This window comes from Heterocephalus glaber, unplaced genomic scaffold (assembly GCF_053883595.1).
Source record: "Heterocephalus glaber isolate CG9 unplaced genomic scaffold, H.glaber_assembly_v1.0 deba00001067, whole genome shotgun sequence".
NCBI classification, from domain to species: domain Eukaryota; kingdom Metazoa; phylum Chordata; class Mammalia; order Rodentia; family Bathyergidae; genus Heterocephalus; species Heterocephalus glaber.
This window is the reverse complement of record NW_028258187.1, coordinates 6,062,773-6,077,852: the sequence shown is the minus strand read 5'-3', so window position 1 is coordinate 6,077,852 and position 15,080 is coordinate 6,062,773. Positions and strand designations below refer to the sequence as shown.

Here is a 15,080-nt window from a genome sequence, read left to right as displayed (position 1 = left end):
GACTCCCCTACCCTCCATTCCCTTCTCTTCTAATGCACGGAGCTAGAATCCATACATCATTCATGGTAAAGCTCCTCACAGGTGAAGAAAACTTACATATGAATTCTTTGTCTTTCATTTGTGCACCTAAATACTTCAGTTACCAAAGTAAGAGATCATATATGTCTGGAAAATTCACACAGAGACATGTGGACATGTTACGGTAATTAATGACAAATATCTAGTTCTGAGCAGATGAGAAAGCATTCATGTACTGTAACAGGAAATGGTACATTATGCAGAGAAAGTACATTATGCAGAGAAAGTACATTCTGCTCAAATTTTTAATGTATTTTCTTGAAAATTATCACTCTAGAAGAATAATAAATTTTCTAGAGCACGGTCCCTATTTCTTATGATTCCATCTCCCATGGGTCAGTCCTGCAAATACTTGCTTCAGTGATGCCTTTCCATTTCAACTAACTCATTTCAACTCCAGTCTCCTTCCTTATTAATCTGTTTTTAACGTCTCCTAAACATTTCTCTCTGTTCTTGTACTCTTGTAGCATCTACCAATGCCTTATTGAGCATTACAATCAATCATTTTTCTCTTTTTATATACTTAGAACTATATTTTCACTTTTCAGCCAACTTTTATATTCCCATTTATTGTTTTCTATTTCCACTTTTTTAAACAATTGCTTAGATTAGAGCCTTTATTATTGAGGACACAAATTAGGCTGCAATTTGATTCAAATTTCATAGTGGCTTGGTGGTGTGCAAAACAGTTTTAAAGAAGGGGTCCCAGGCAATGGGGCAATGTGAACCCACATGTGGCCAAGTGTATACATGTGTAAGTGCACACCTTTCCCCATGTGTGCATGATAAGTGAACACTTACATCTCCTCCCACTGTGTTCCTGCACCCAGCTTCTCTCATCTATGCATCTTGCATAACAGTGTTTTTGCTCCTTGGTCATGATAAAGTGGCTCATCTACCAGCAGCAATGCCACCATGCTGGAAACTTTCTCAAGTTCTTACCCCAGACTTCCCAAATCAGAATCTGCCCACTAAAAATATACCTAACACAACAAAGTTAGGTAGAAGGCAGCAGAGATAGAGGAAATTCCAAGCAGGAAAGCACTCATACAATATTGCTTGAAAGCTTTCTAGATATATCTGTACATGTGCTCAGGGCTCACTGAGCTCTTCACAGCCTTGGTGGGCCTGGCTAGCATAGGATCCCAGGACCCTGGCATGTGGAGAGGCAGGAGCCTAGGAGGGCAGGTTGGAGCCAGGCAGTATACCTCCCCTTGGGTTAGGAGCAGAGAGGGAACTCTGGATAGATGCACTTGGGGTCTGGACTCATAGATCCTACTAAGGACACCTCAGGGCATGGGAAAAACCAGCCCCCTGGTCTGGGGCTCCAAGTGGCTCACAAGGACTTAAATTACACCAAATGAGGAAAAGAGAAAAGATGGCCAACCTTCAGCCTAGGTTGCATGTCAAGTAACTCATGTGCTGAGTTCAAGAAAGCAAGAAGGATGCACCTGGCATCCTGGAACTCACCTGATGTAGACTGGTACTAAAAACTGAGTCTGACCTAGAAAAATGGACTTCCTGTCACAGTGCAGTCATTTACCACCACTTGGCCCAGGCATCTGTCTTGGATCTGATGGAAGTACTAAAATGCATGCTTCACAAGTACAAAATAAGGGGAGGAAAAAAATAGAATGAAAAACACATCAAAGCAGTCCTGCACACTGTGTAAAGGTATAAAGATCCTCTGATTCACACAGCCGCCCTAGGATCCGAGGTCTATATTAGGAACTCCTCAATAATACTGATTACTCTTCATTTTCCTCTCCTCTATTAATATTAATATTGTTATTATGTGTTAGCTCTTCTCCCTGTCTTGACTTTGGCATGAGTATTTTTAGAATCCAGTGACTCAGAGCATTACTTCATGCCATTCTCAAAATCTTTGCATCCACATGAGGAAGAATTACAATTTTTCTTGCAGAAGAATAAGGCAAACATGCCATATCTTATGGGATTGGGTTGAGTTTCCAATGACAAGTGCCAAAGGGAAATTTCCCTTCCAGAAGACAGCGCACACAACACAGTCACTTAGGCCATTTCATGCTGGCTCAACCCCTAAGTTATTATAACAAAATGAGACTTGAACCACTGCCTAATTTCCTTGTAGCTCCCTAATATTATTAAGGATTGCAAGTGTATGAATTTTAAAACTGTCCTTGAGTTCAATTTTAGTTTATAATTCTGACATTGTTGACAGCTTTTTTAGTGTGTATCCTGTTATCCCATTAAAAATGACAGTAAGCATTTTAGAAGTCTTTTATAACATTATTTAGGCAATATATATTTGATACAATATTTCCACAAGGACCAATAATCTATACACTTTGTCTTTGAATAGAACATGAGAAAATAAAAATTAAGGAAAATATGAATATGGTTTAGATACAGACGATGCAAAGCTTTTAAATTCATGAACTTTCATTTTTATTTACATTCGTATTCTTAGGTAGCACTGACAATATCAAATTTAATGAAAGTTCTCTTTGTCTTACTATAAAAATTATCAACAGTAGATTTGGAAAGATTAAACAATTTTAAGAAAAAGGAAAATACTTTTAAAAGGACATGATTAACATTTTAAAGCATGTCTTTTACACTTAAACTGGATTTTGCACATGAAAAAATAACGTATGGAAGCATTAATAAAAAGCCTTCATTCTCCCTCTTTCTTCCTCTACTCCCAGTTCTATGACTTCGGGACGTGTGGTCCTATGCATCTGCACATCTTTCTCTGTTACTGTTGAGCAACATCACAGTGTGCATGATACCACATTTTATTTGTCCACTCAGCAGCCAATGGACATTTAGATTGTTTCCATAGTTTGACTCTTAGTAATAATGTGGCTACAATATTCAGAGATAGCTCTTACGAAGACCAATGTTCTTATTTTGCTTGGCTTAGACTGAGGAGTGGAACTTCTGGGCCATAGGCCAGCTCTGTGTTGAGGACTCTGTTTCCTAGGTCTCCATCGGAGTTGGGGAGCTGTGGTGTCTCACACTCAGCACCTGTGTATCTTCATGGTGGCAGCCACCCCAGTGGGTGGAGAGCAGCCTCCACTGTGGTCCAATCTGCATTTCCCTGAAGGCTGATGATTCAACCACTTTGCATACTGGTGAGCCATTTATACACCTTCGTTAGAGAAATATCTGTTCAGATTCTTTATTCTCTTTTAATTAGATTGCCTTTTTATTACTCAGTTGTAAAGATACTTAATAGACACTGGACACAAGTTTCTATTCATATGCATTAGATATATTTTCTCTTATTCTTTGGGTTGTTTCTTCATTTTCTTAATGGTACACTTTAAAACACAAATGTTTTTAATTTTACAAAGTTGAATTTATCCATTTTTTTCTTTCGTGGCTTATGCTCTAGTGTCATATCTAAAAAGGTATATTCTCCCCAGAGTTTTATTATTTTAGCTCTTGCATTCAGTCCTTTGTTCCATTCTGAGTCAAAGTTCTGCGGATGTTATGAGGTAGGTATGAGGTAAGTAGTTCTGTGGACAGTATGACTGCTTTGTTAATTTGTGTGTGGATATACAGTTGTCCCAGAACCACTGATTATAAACACTGTGGTTTCTCCGTCGAGTTTCCTGGTGCTCTTACCAAAAATCAGTTTTCTATAAAAGCAAGAGTTTCTGTTTGGTTTTAGAGAAGTGTGTGTGTGTGTGTGTGTGTGTGTGTGTGTGTGTGAGTGAGTGACTGAGGATTAAATCCAGGGTCTCGCATTGATCTACATCCCTGCCCTTTTTAAATTCTTAATTGAGGCAAGGTTTTGCTAAATCACTAAATTGCCTAAGCTGAGCCTGAACTTGTAATTCTCCTGCCTCAGCTTCTCAATTGCTTGGATTAAAGACATACTTGAGTCCCTTAAATTTCATCATTTTATCAATATCTGAAAAGAAGCCAGTTGGACTCTTAACAAGGATTGCATTGCAACTGTAGACAACTTAGAGAATGTTTCTATCTTATAAATATTAAATCTTCTGATACAATATCATTGGATGTCTTTACTTAGCTTTTCTTTAGTTCAATATTTGTAGTTTTCAGCATATGATTTTTGCACCTTTAATAAATTGATTACATTTGTCTGTTTGTTTTGTACTAGAGATTGAACTCAGGGCCTTCATATCGACCATGTCTCTAGGCCTTTTTAAATTTTTATTTTTGAGGCAGGGCTTTGCTAAGTCACTACATTGCCAGGCTGGGCTCCAACTTGCAGTCCTCCTGCCTCAGCCTTCCAGATTGCTGGGATTTCAGGCCTGTGCCACCAAACCTGGCCTAAATTTATTCTTAAGTATTTCATGGCTTTGATGCTCTTTTAAATGAAGTTGTTTTCTTAATTTTATTTTTAGATTGATAATTTCAGGTGTACAGAAATACAATTTATTTTTGTGTATTGATCTTCTATTCTGCAAACCTGTGAAATGCATCTATTAGTTCTAATAGTTTTTAATGGATTCCTATGGGTTTTTAATATACAAATTAATGTCATAAGCAAACAGAGTCAGTTTTATTTCTCTCTTTCCAATCAGAATAGTTTTATTTTCTTGCCTAATTTACCTGGCTAGAACTTGGAATAAAATACTGAGTAGAAGCAGCCAGGGAATATTGTCATCTTCCCAATCTTAGGACAAAAGCATCTGGTTTGTTCCTGAGATGTGTGATTACACATATTACATAACATATGCTGTATCTACCAGGTTACGTATGGGTTATTACATACTTTAGGGCACACATATATACCACATAACACATAATTTTGCATCACTTATATGTCTTGTAATATGCATGTGTGATAGCTAACTGTGTCAACTTGAGTAAGAATGCCCAACTCAATTGGCTCAGCATAGATTTGGGTGTGGGAGACCCCTAGGGAGGCTTGTGGCCAGAATGAATAAAGGGGAACCGAGGAAGGAAGGCAGCTTCTGTTTCTTCAGAGGAGCTCCAGTCTTCACCTTCTCCTTGGACATCATCCCTGGTTCCTTCCTTCAGCCCCCAGCTACGGACGTGCACGGGACACTACCATGAGCTCCAGGTCTTTGACTGGGCCCTTTGGGTCTCAGAGCATGGACAGCCCTTTTGCTCACTTCCACACCCAACTTTGTAGGTGGCCATTGTCAGCCAATCTTGTAAACCCTAATATACTTTCATGTATCTTGCATTAAATCTGTTTCTCCAGTAAGCACTGATGGATACATCATGTTATATATAATACCATATAACATATTTTATTATATATCTATTATATATTATAATATAAACATTGATTATAATGTAACATGATTTTATTGTATAAATGTGTATATATATACTTAGTTTTCAGCTGATTGTTTTTACAACCCTAAAAACCTATCTAAAAAGTCTATTGATCTTTATTTGCAAGTTCAACATTGAACATTTTCACCTTTTCTATTTCTCCTTTTTATTCATCATCTCCAAATTTATATCTACTACCCTTGTATAGATGCTCAAATTGATAGTACTTATCTTTCATTTTGTAGGCACTATATCTTTTAATGAGTTGAGTTTTATGCACAATATAGACAAAACTGACATCATTATGGTAATGTAATTATTATTCAAAACAAAAGTTCTTTTGATTTGACTTTAAAAGAATAAAATCTAATCATTAAACATCTATTTTAAAATTTCTCTTTAAAATATAATAAATCCCAGCGGATACTTTTACAATATATTTTGTCTTATGTTTACTTGTTTGGATCATAGTCATTGATCTTTGTTTTAATGTTCTCTGTCTCATACTCATTTTTCACTTGTATATAAAATATGGGTTGTGAGTGATAATATTCTTACCATCAGTACAAAACTATTAACCAGGTACCTGAGTGGTAGTTTGGTTAGAATTGGGTCTTACGTTTTGTTTTATTTTTTTTAAATGCCTTTCCTTGAGATTTTTAAGTCAATTTTGAATTGTCTGCTAAAATATTAATTTCTGGTGATATCATTATGACTCATTTCTCTGTGCGTAAATTAGGGCTTTAATTTGAAATGGTCACAAGTTCAACGGAGGTTGCAGAGACAGTAGAGAGGCCTGCTGTGTACACTTCACCGAATTTCCTCTTGTTATTTACTTCTTATATACAATAGTACCGTCTGAAAACCAGGGATTTGCACCATGTAAGTTGTAGTTATTCAGTTGTAGTGATACTTTTTTCTATGTCCTTGCAATGGACGGTTGCAAATGAAACTGATACTAAAACTTGTATGCTGATTTTAACAATGTACATTTTATTTTTTTGATTAAAAGCCCAAGACAGCAATTGTTGGAGCTACTGCTGATGAGAGCATATTTAGTTTTCAAACTCCCTGTTAGGGTTTAAATCTAAAGTCCCATGCAAGGGAAGTGACTACATCACAGTGGTGCTGTACTCATCAGTGGAGCCATGCATTTGGAGTCCACTAGCTCAGGTGCTGTCAGGAAATGGAGCCTGTTTGAAGGTGGATCTGGAAGGCTGTGTTCTTTGACCTGGCTCCTCCTTCTGTCTGTTTCTGCTTCCTCACTGCAACAAAGTGAGCTGCTATCCTCTCCCAGGCCTTTTACCATCCCCTTTCTGCCTTGGAGCCAACCAATTGTGGGTGAAAACCACTGGAAAGTGTGAGCAAAATATACCTCTCCTCTTTTAAATTGCTGTTGTCAAATATTCTGTCCCAGTGACAGGAGAGCTAAAACACGCCTAATCAATTTTCCAGAGTGGTTTTTCTGCCACCTGGGGAATATGCATTTTTAAATTTTTTAAGATTTTAGTCCATGTTCACTGATTACATTTATTGTGCTGAGTTGGTACATGTACATAACACACCTTAATTCTTTTTTCATGCTCATCTGCTCCAATCCTTCCCAGTTCTTCCCATCTCTTGGTCCCCTTGCCATTTGCAAAAGCTCTACTTCCATTTTTCCCAGAGTGGTTTTATAACTTAAAATCTCTGTCAATGGTAAGTGATCCAGTTTCTCTTTATGCTTGCCAGGGAGAATAGCTACATGTACCACAACCTTTGGTGTCACCTGGGTTTGCCACTAAGGACCTGAATATAGTCTTCTCCACATTCTACATCACTGTAAGCCCAGTATCAGCAGTTCTTGACTGTGTGGAATATGAGGACACACCTAAGGAGGCTTATGGGCACTTCAAAGTTGTACGACTAAGTTTATGAAGTGCTACCATCTGGAGGTACCCATAGTCACTTTTAAAATCAAGCATCAAAGAACAAATCATATAGAAACTTCACCTTTGAGCTTCCCTGTAACCAAAACCAAACCACACACCCAACTGAAACCCTATATTCCATTTAAACAAAAAAAATGTTTTTCCTATTATAACTGGTCCACAAAATTGGAATCATCTGATTGTTACAGCAGATGTGCATACATCAACGTAAGGACACAAGAAACATGAAAAGAACATGGCACATCTAAGGACAATAATTCTCCAGAAATATATCCCAATTTGAAGGAAATCTATGTAATGCCTGGAAAAGAATTCAAAATAATGATCCTAAAGCAATGTGATCCAAGATAATACAAACAATACAAAAAATGAAAAAAAATAAGGATATGAATGAAAAATTCACCACAGAGATACCATAAAAATCTATCAACAATCTTAGACCCCAAAATTACAATCAATGATATAAAAATATAATTCTTCTATAATAGAACAAGCAGATGAATGAATTTCTGAACTTGAGAAGAGATTTTCAGAATTAACTCAGTCAGATGAAAATAAAAAAGGAAAAACAGAATGAAGATAGCCTATGAACCCTATGTGACACTATCAAGCAAAGAAGTATTTACAGGATAGCAAATTTAGAAGATGATGAAAAGGTGAAAAATAATTGAAACCTGTTTCATGAAAAATAGCTGTGGCTTCCCAATTTTGACTGAGATGTGAATATTCATGTGCAAGGAACTCAAAGAACCCAAACTTGATTCAACCAAAATAGGCCTTTTCCAAGACATTAGAATCAAAATGTTAGTTGTACAAGACAAAGAGAAAATTCCAAAAACAGTGCAAGAAAATCAACAGCTCATCTATAAAGGAATTCTCATGAGGCTAACAGCAGATTTCTCAGCAGCAACCTTACAGGCCAGAAGAAAATGGGATGATACATTCAAAGTACAGAAAGAAAAACTGCCACTAAATTACTCCATCAAAAAACTATTAGAACTGATAAAGAAACTCAGTAAAGTTTCAGGAAACTAAATCAATATACAAAAAAAATAGTATTTCTGTACTCCAACAATGAAATTGCAAAACAAACTTAAAAAGCAATCCAATTCATAATAGGTATAAAACAAAATATTCAGAAATAAAGTTATCCAAAAAAGTGAGAGATCTCTTTCAGTGAAAATTATAAAACACTAATGAAAGAAATTATAGGGCTGAGGATTAGGCTCAGTGGTTCTTCCACCTGCCTTGCAAGCATAAGGACCCAAGTTCAATCTTCAGTACCAAAAAAACACAAAAAATAACAAAAAAGAAATTATAGAGTATGCACACACACAAAGTGTCAATATCCCAAGTTCATGGACTGGAAGAATTAATATTGTTAAAATGACCTTATTGGCGAAAGCATTTCAAAGATTCAGTGGAATTCCTACCAAAATGCCAATAATTTTCTTCACAGACAGTTTTAAAAATCGTAAAATTGATGTGGAGCTACAAAATATCCATAGTAGCCACAGCAATTCTGGGCAAAATCAATAAAGTTGGAGCCATCACAACTGACTTCAAAACACTGTAAAACTATAGTAACCAACATGAGAGAAGCGTATAAAGAGAAAAATAGATGAATGGAACACAATAGAGAGCCCAGCAATTAATCCACAGTCATACACTCAACTGATTTTCAACAGAAGCACAATGAACATACAGTAAAGGCAGGCTTTCAACAAATAATAGTGTCAAAATTAGATCTATAGATGCAGTGGTTCCTCTCACTGGACACAAAAAGCAACTTGGCATGGATCAATCACCTAAATGTAGCTCCTACAATTCTGAAACTGCCAGAGAAAAAGGCAAGGTAAATAATACATGGGTACAGGCAATAACTTTTTAGATAGGAACCCAAAGACATAGGCAAAAAAATCCCTAAAAATAGACAAATGGCATTATATCAACCTAAGAAACTTCTGCGCAACAAAGGAAATAACAGAATTAATAGATAACCTTTAAAACAAGATAAAATATTTGCAAACTATTCATCCAGCAAAGGATTAATATCCAGAATATATGAGAAACTCCACAAGCTGAGCATCAAAAAATATAACCTAGTTTAAAATGGAATAATAACTAGACATTTCTCAAAAGAAGACACATAAATGGTCAACACTTACATGAAAAAATGTTCACTATTATACTATCAAAGAAATGCAAATCAAAACTGTAATAAGATCCTATTTTACCCAAACTAGAATGCCTATTATAAAGAATATAACAAATTGCGGTAAGAATCTAGAGAAGGAGGAACTCTTATAAACTGTTGATGGGAATGTAAATTAGTGCAGTCATTATGGAAAACAGAAGAGAGGCTCTTAAAAAAACTAAAAATAGAATTACCGTATGTTCCAGCTATCCCACTTCTGGGTATACATCTAAAAGAAATAAAACCAGTATACTAAAGATGTACATGTACATCTATGTTTATTGTAGCACTATTCACAATAGCCAAAATATGGAGGTCTGAGGTTGTACCTCAGTGGTAAAGTAATTGCCTAATATGTGCCAGGTACAGACTTCTATCCTCAGTACTGAAAAAAAACCCAACACAATAGCTAAAATATGGAATCAACAAGATGCCCATGAGTGGTCAAATACAGAAAATGTGTCATATATGCACAATGGAGCATTACTCATAAAGAAGAATGGAAACCTGTCATCTGCACCACCATGGAAGGGACTGAAGGTTATTATGTTAAGTGAGATAAGCCAGACACAGAAAGGCAGACACCACATGCTCCTTCTTATCTGTGGAAGCTAAAAGGTCTGTCTTGTAGAAGAATGACCTACAACAGTGGTCACTAAAGACTGGGAGGGGCAAGGGTAGAGGGGGTTGGAAGTCCCACAGGGGATCAGAACACAGAGAGGAAGTTAGTTTTGATTTTTCTAAAGAACAGTAGGGTAACTACTGAGTAGAACAGTTTATCATATATTATAATATGACTCTAAGAGCATGGAATTCCAAAAGCATAATTAATACTATGCTTCTTACTCTGGTTTGATTATAACACACTGTATACACATATCAAATTACTATGCTGTACCCATAAAGATGCACAAATATTATGTCTCAACAAAAATAACTTCAAAAGCAATCTCGGAGGTCAGTCCTGAGATAACATCTCTCTTCCTTTATTCAACATTTTTAAACAAATATTTATTGGGAGCTATTATATGACTGCAACTCTTCTGTGTATGTTGGACAGAGAGAAGAAAAAGAACTAAACAAGCAGATTAATTTCATAAAGACCATAATGAAAATGACAAGGGGGCGAGGTAAAGGCATTGACTGGAGCATGTTGTGTGATGAGGACTCAGTGAAGCTATAGCAAAACATTTATCAATATTTGAGTTGAGACTTCAATGACACGCAAAGGCTGGTCATGCTGAAAGTTCACAAGAGATGTGTAAACATCAGACCTATGAAGATGTGGTCAGATTTCACTAATCAATATGTAGAAAACTTACTAAGACTTTCTGAGAAAATAGGCCCTCAATAGCATACAGTGAAAATAGTAGAAATTGTCTGTTAATTATTCTTTTATCCTTCAAAAATTTTAATGCATGTTGAAAGTTATATGAGAAACATTTTACTTGAGCTTATTGATACTGGACCTTCTAAGAAATGTTCTGTGACTGAATTGTGATTTATGCTCCCAGCCACTGTACTTTTAATTATTTATAACAGAACATGTAATTGTTTAAAATTGATACATTCACGATTTGGTGCTTTGACATAAATTTTTCTTTTATCCATTTTCACAATTTTCTCTCAGAACAGATAAGAACTTCCACTGATGATAGTCTATTTTAAAAAATGGAGCTTCTGATCAACAAACGAGACTACACCAAATTAAAGAGCTTCTGCCTAGCAAATAATCAGCAATGTGAAGAGACAGCAGGCAGAATGGGAAAAAAATCTTTGTCAGCTACTTTTATGATAGGATTAATATTAGAATATATAAAAAACATCAAACACCAAATACTCCAATCAATAAAAGGGCAAATGACAACAAATACTTCTCAAAAGAAGTACTAGTGGCCAGTAAGTATATGAAAAAGTGTTCAGCATCTCTGGCCATTGGGGAAATGAAAGTTAAAACTACACTGAGACTCCATGTCATCCTAGTCAAAATGACTATCATAAAGATTACAAAAACCATTAACGGCTGGGGGAAGATGGCCCTCGACACTGCTGGTGGGAATGTAAATTAGGATGGCCACTATGGGAACCAGCATGATGGTTTTTCAAGAAACTACAAATAGAGTCCATATGACCCAGTTACAGCACTCCTACATACCTGAAGGAAGTCACGTCACCACGCTGGAGGGATACCTGAACACTCATGTTCACTGCAGCACAATTCACAACGGCCAAGATTTGGAACCAGCTTAGGTGCCCAATAATAGATGAATGGATAAGGAAAATGGGATATATGCACACAATGGAGTATTATTCAGCCACAAAGAGCAAAATTATATAATTTGAAGGAAAATGGATAGAATTGGAGATCATGATGTTAAACAAAATAGGCCAGATTTATAAAGCATCTCAGGCTTTCTCTATGATTTGTAATACAAACTAGCATGAAAGTAGAAGGGTGCTCGGACAATATTATTAAGCAAGGAGGAGGGCATAAGCTGGGATGGGGATAGAGTGGAAGGGAGGGTAATGGGGATGGGTATGACCGAAACATGTTGTGGGCACATATGAAACATTGCATTCAAGCCCAATATCTTATAAAATTAATAAGCACTAATAAATATCTTTAAATAAATGTTTTTTACATATATCTTCAAATCTGGAGAAGGAAGGGGAGGGAAAGAGAGGTGGAGGAAGGGAGGAAGAGAGGAAGATATATGGACCAAGGTTAGCAAGAATCTGTGTTCCTCCGGGTCAGAAATTAATATTTATGGTGGAGGGAATCAAAATATTTAAAAATTATAAAATTTCATTGTATTTTTGAGCAGAGAGACAAGCTGGAAGAAGAAATTTTAAATCATGGCTTTCATGACTTGCATTTGGATCTTCACAGAAGTGACTTTTGCTACCCAGCCTTTATGGGCTTGCAGTAAAACTGTCCTTATTTATTACTATTAACTTCACCAATAACCCTAAGACTCAGACTGGATCGACTTCACAGTTTACTCGGAACCCCCGTTCTCTGATGTTTGGTTTTGGGGGGTTTTTTTGACACTTGCAAAAACAAACACTAGAACCGCTCTCCCTCAGGTCAAGGGCAGCCCCAGCGGTGTCATATTGCAGAGTGTAACACACTGGACCCGGACGGGACGGATTCCCTGGAGGAGGCCGCCTCTTAGAGCAAACGCACAGGGGACCTCCTGGCAAGAGTGGCCTCCAAGTGCGCGCGGAGAGCACCTCCCAAGGTCCTTTCGGGCAGGGAGAGGAATTCTTTACCTTCAATGAGAACCGACCTGGTCACAGGAGAGACTCCCGCTCTTGGTGCCCGCGGGCTCACAGTCGCAGGGTTTGCAAACATCCGCGGCTGAGGGCTCGGCGCCAACTTCTCGGAAGAAGTAATCCTTGCACAGCTCACAGTTCCTTCCTGTGTCGGGGAAAGGTCGTGCGTTATGCCTTCCAATTCATTAAAATTACCGGCATAATTCAAAATTAAAGGCTATATTCCTTTGAGGGAATTCCATAATTTTCGGGACGTCCATTTTAATGCACCTTTCATCTCTACCTGCCAATTTAGTGATCCAGAGCGTATGAAACAATGAACCTGTTACAAACTGTGCTTTACTTCATTAAACTCCCATCTGCTACATAATACCACTCCACTAAAAGGCTATGCTTCGCAGGGGCCCATCCATTCTTTAAATGTATCTTAATTTAAAACTTGATTTCTAGGCCCAACTCTTTCCCATAAATCAAATATGAGAGAGTTCTACATGTACTGTAGATGATGCTTACAAAGTTTGAGGCAACTTGGTTGGTAGTATTAGAAATATTCCAAAACTAGATCTTGTTTTTGGTGGGGTTGTTTTGTTTTGGTTTGGTTTAGGGTTTTTTTGGTACCGGGATCAAACTCAAAACTTGTGCTTGTGAGGCAGGCATGGCGCCACTGAGCTACATCCCCAGCCCCGCAAAGCTAAATCTTGTAAAGTTGGAGGATGCTCTCAATACAATAGATTGTTATGTATTTAATATGATGAAAAGCAAATGCTTCTGTTAGGGATCATTATTTTTTTATTTCAAATTTCAAAACAGAAATTACTTTAGATATACCAAATAATTTTCATATTAAATGTTAGAATAGCCTGACTTATTAGATATGTCAGGGATCTCCCATTGGTACAATTTAATAATTGGCAATTCCCCTTGTTATCTCGTATCAGAGAAAACTCTACACAACAGGAGGATGTAAAGCAAATGTGAGTAGCATGTACTGATATGCTGAAATAAAGCTCAAAGCTGTCAACTGTTCCTTTAAACATTATGTCTCTGCTCAAACTGACCTAATATGGTGCCAACTTCAACCAAGGAATTTAAATATTATATACTTCACACCTGTACTATTAAACTAAAATAATAAACATTTATAGAACCTTCAAAAATTATTTTAACGAGGACAAAATCTTGCTAAAATTGAATAAAAATTATGTTAATGCAAATGGTATGTTAAAGCCAATGAGTTTTTTGGAAGGGAAATTATGGGAATGGAAATAAAACAGTGTTACTTATCGGGATAAAAAGACTACAGAAACAATCAAATGAAAATTAATATTCTGATAGGTATTGGCTATGTGTTAATTAAAATTTACATGGAGTTATATTTATAAAATATTTACATTTACATGTGCTGAAAACTCTTAAATCTGTATCTCCAATCTAAAATCTCTATCATTCAATTTAATATTTAGTAATTACTAAGTCCCAAGCATTATGCTAGCTGCTGAGGAGTATAATAGCAAGAAAAGGCATGATATCCATGACATTTGTTCTCACAGTGCTTTCTTCAGCCTATAGGGTAAGATGGACCTTAATCATATTGCAGTAGGAATAAATACACACCTACTACCTGTGATAATCACAAGGTGCCACTCAAGGTCACAGGGGTGCAGACCTTTCCTGAGGCTCTGTGAAAGACCTTCCTAGTGAGGTAGAATCTTAGAACAGTCTCCAAGTGCTCCAGGGAGCTCTGTCCTGTCTCTTGGAAATACACCGTCGATATGTCTGAAACGGCACAAACGTCTTCTGCAACTTGACGTTTCTGTGTCTTAACCAATGTCCAGTGCCACCATGGACCCCACTGCTCAAGCTGAAGTTCTCAGATTCAGTCTTAACCCATCTTCCTCTCCTTCCCTATCCCATGTTGACAACAGATCTCATGCTTCCATCCTAAATATCTCTGGGATAACTGGTCTTATTTAAAAGTACCTCAATGTTATTTATCTCCTGGATGATTGCAACAAACTCATTTTTTTCAAACTCTTCTTGACCTTCTCCAATCCATTCCCCAAACTATAGCCAAAAGAATCTTCCGAAAATACAAAACTGATTATGTCCCTTAAATACATGAAACCCTTCTGTGGTATCTCATTGACTTTAGGACATAAGTCAGATTTTTTTTCTCTAGTACTGGGGATTGAACCTAGGACTTTCACACTATGCTGTGCTCTCTCCCCTCCCTCCCTCCCTCCCTTTCTCTCTCTTCCTTCCTTCCTTCCTTCTTTCCCTCCTTCCTTCCTTCCTTCGAGACAGAGTCTCATTAATTTACCCAGGTTGGGCAC

At 37.0% G+C, this 15,080-nt stretch overlaps 1 protein-coding gene across 1 annotated transcript in view; it reads right to left on the bottom strand.

Moving 5' to 3' along the window:
• Window positions 1-15,080, bottom strand: part of Ush2a (usherin) — a 692,185-nt gene that overhangs the window by 557,917 nt on the left and 119,188 nt on the right. The window contains exon 10 of the mRNA XM_013066500.3: window positions 12,762-12,892. Within this exon, the coding sequence (XP_012921954.2) occupies window positions 12,762-12,892 (131 nt within the window). The remainder of the gene's footprint in view (window positions 1-12,761; window positions 12,893-15,080) is intronic.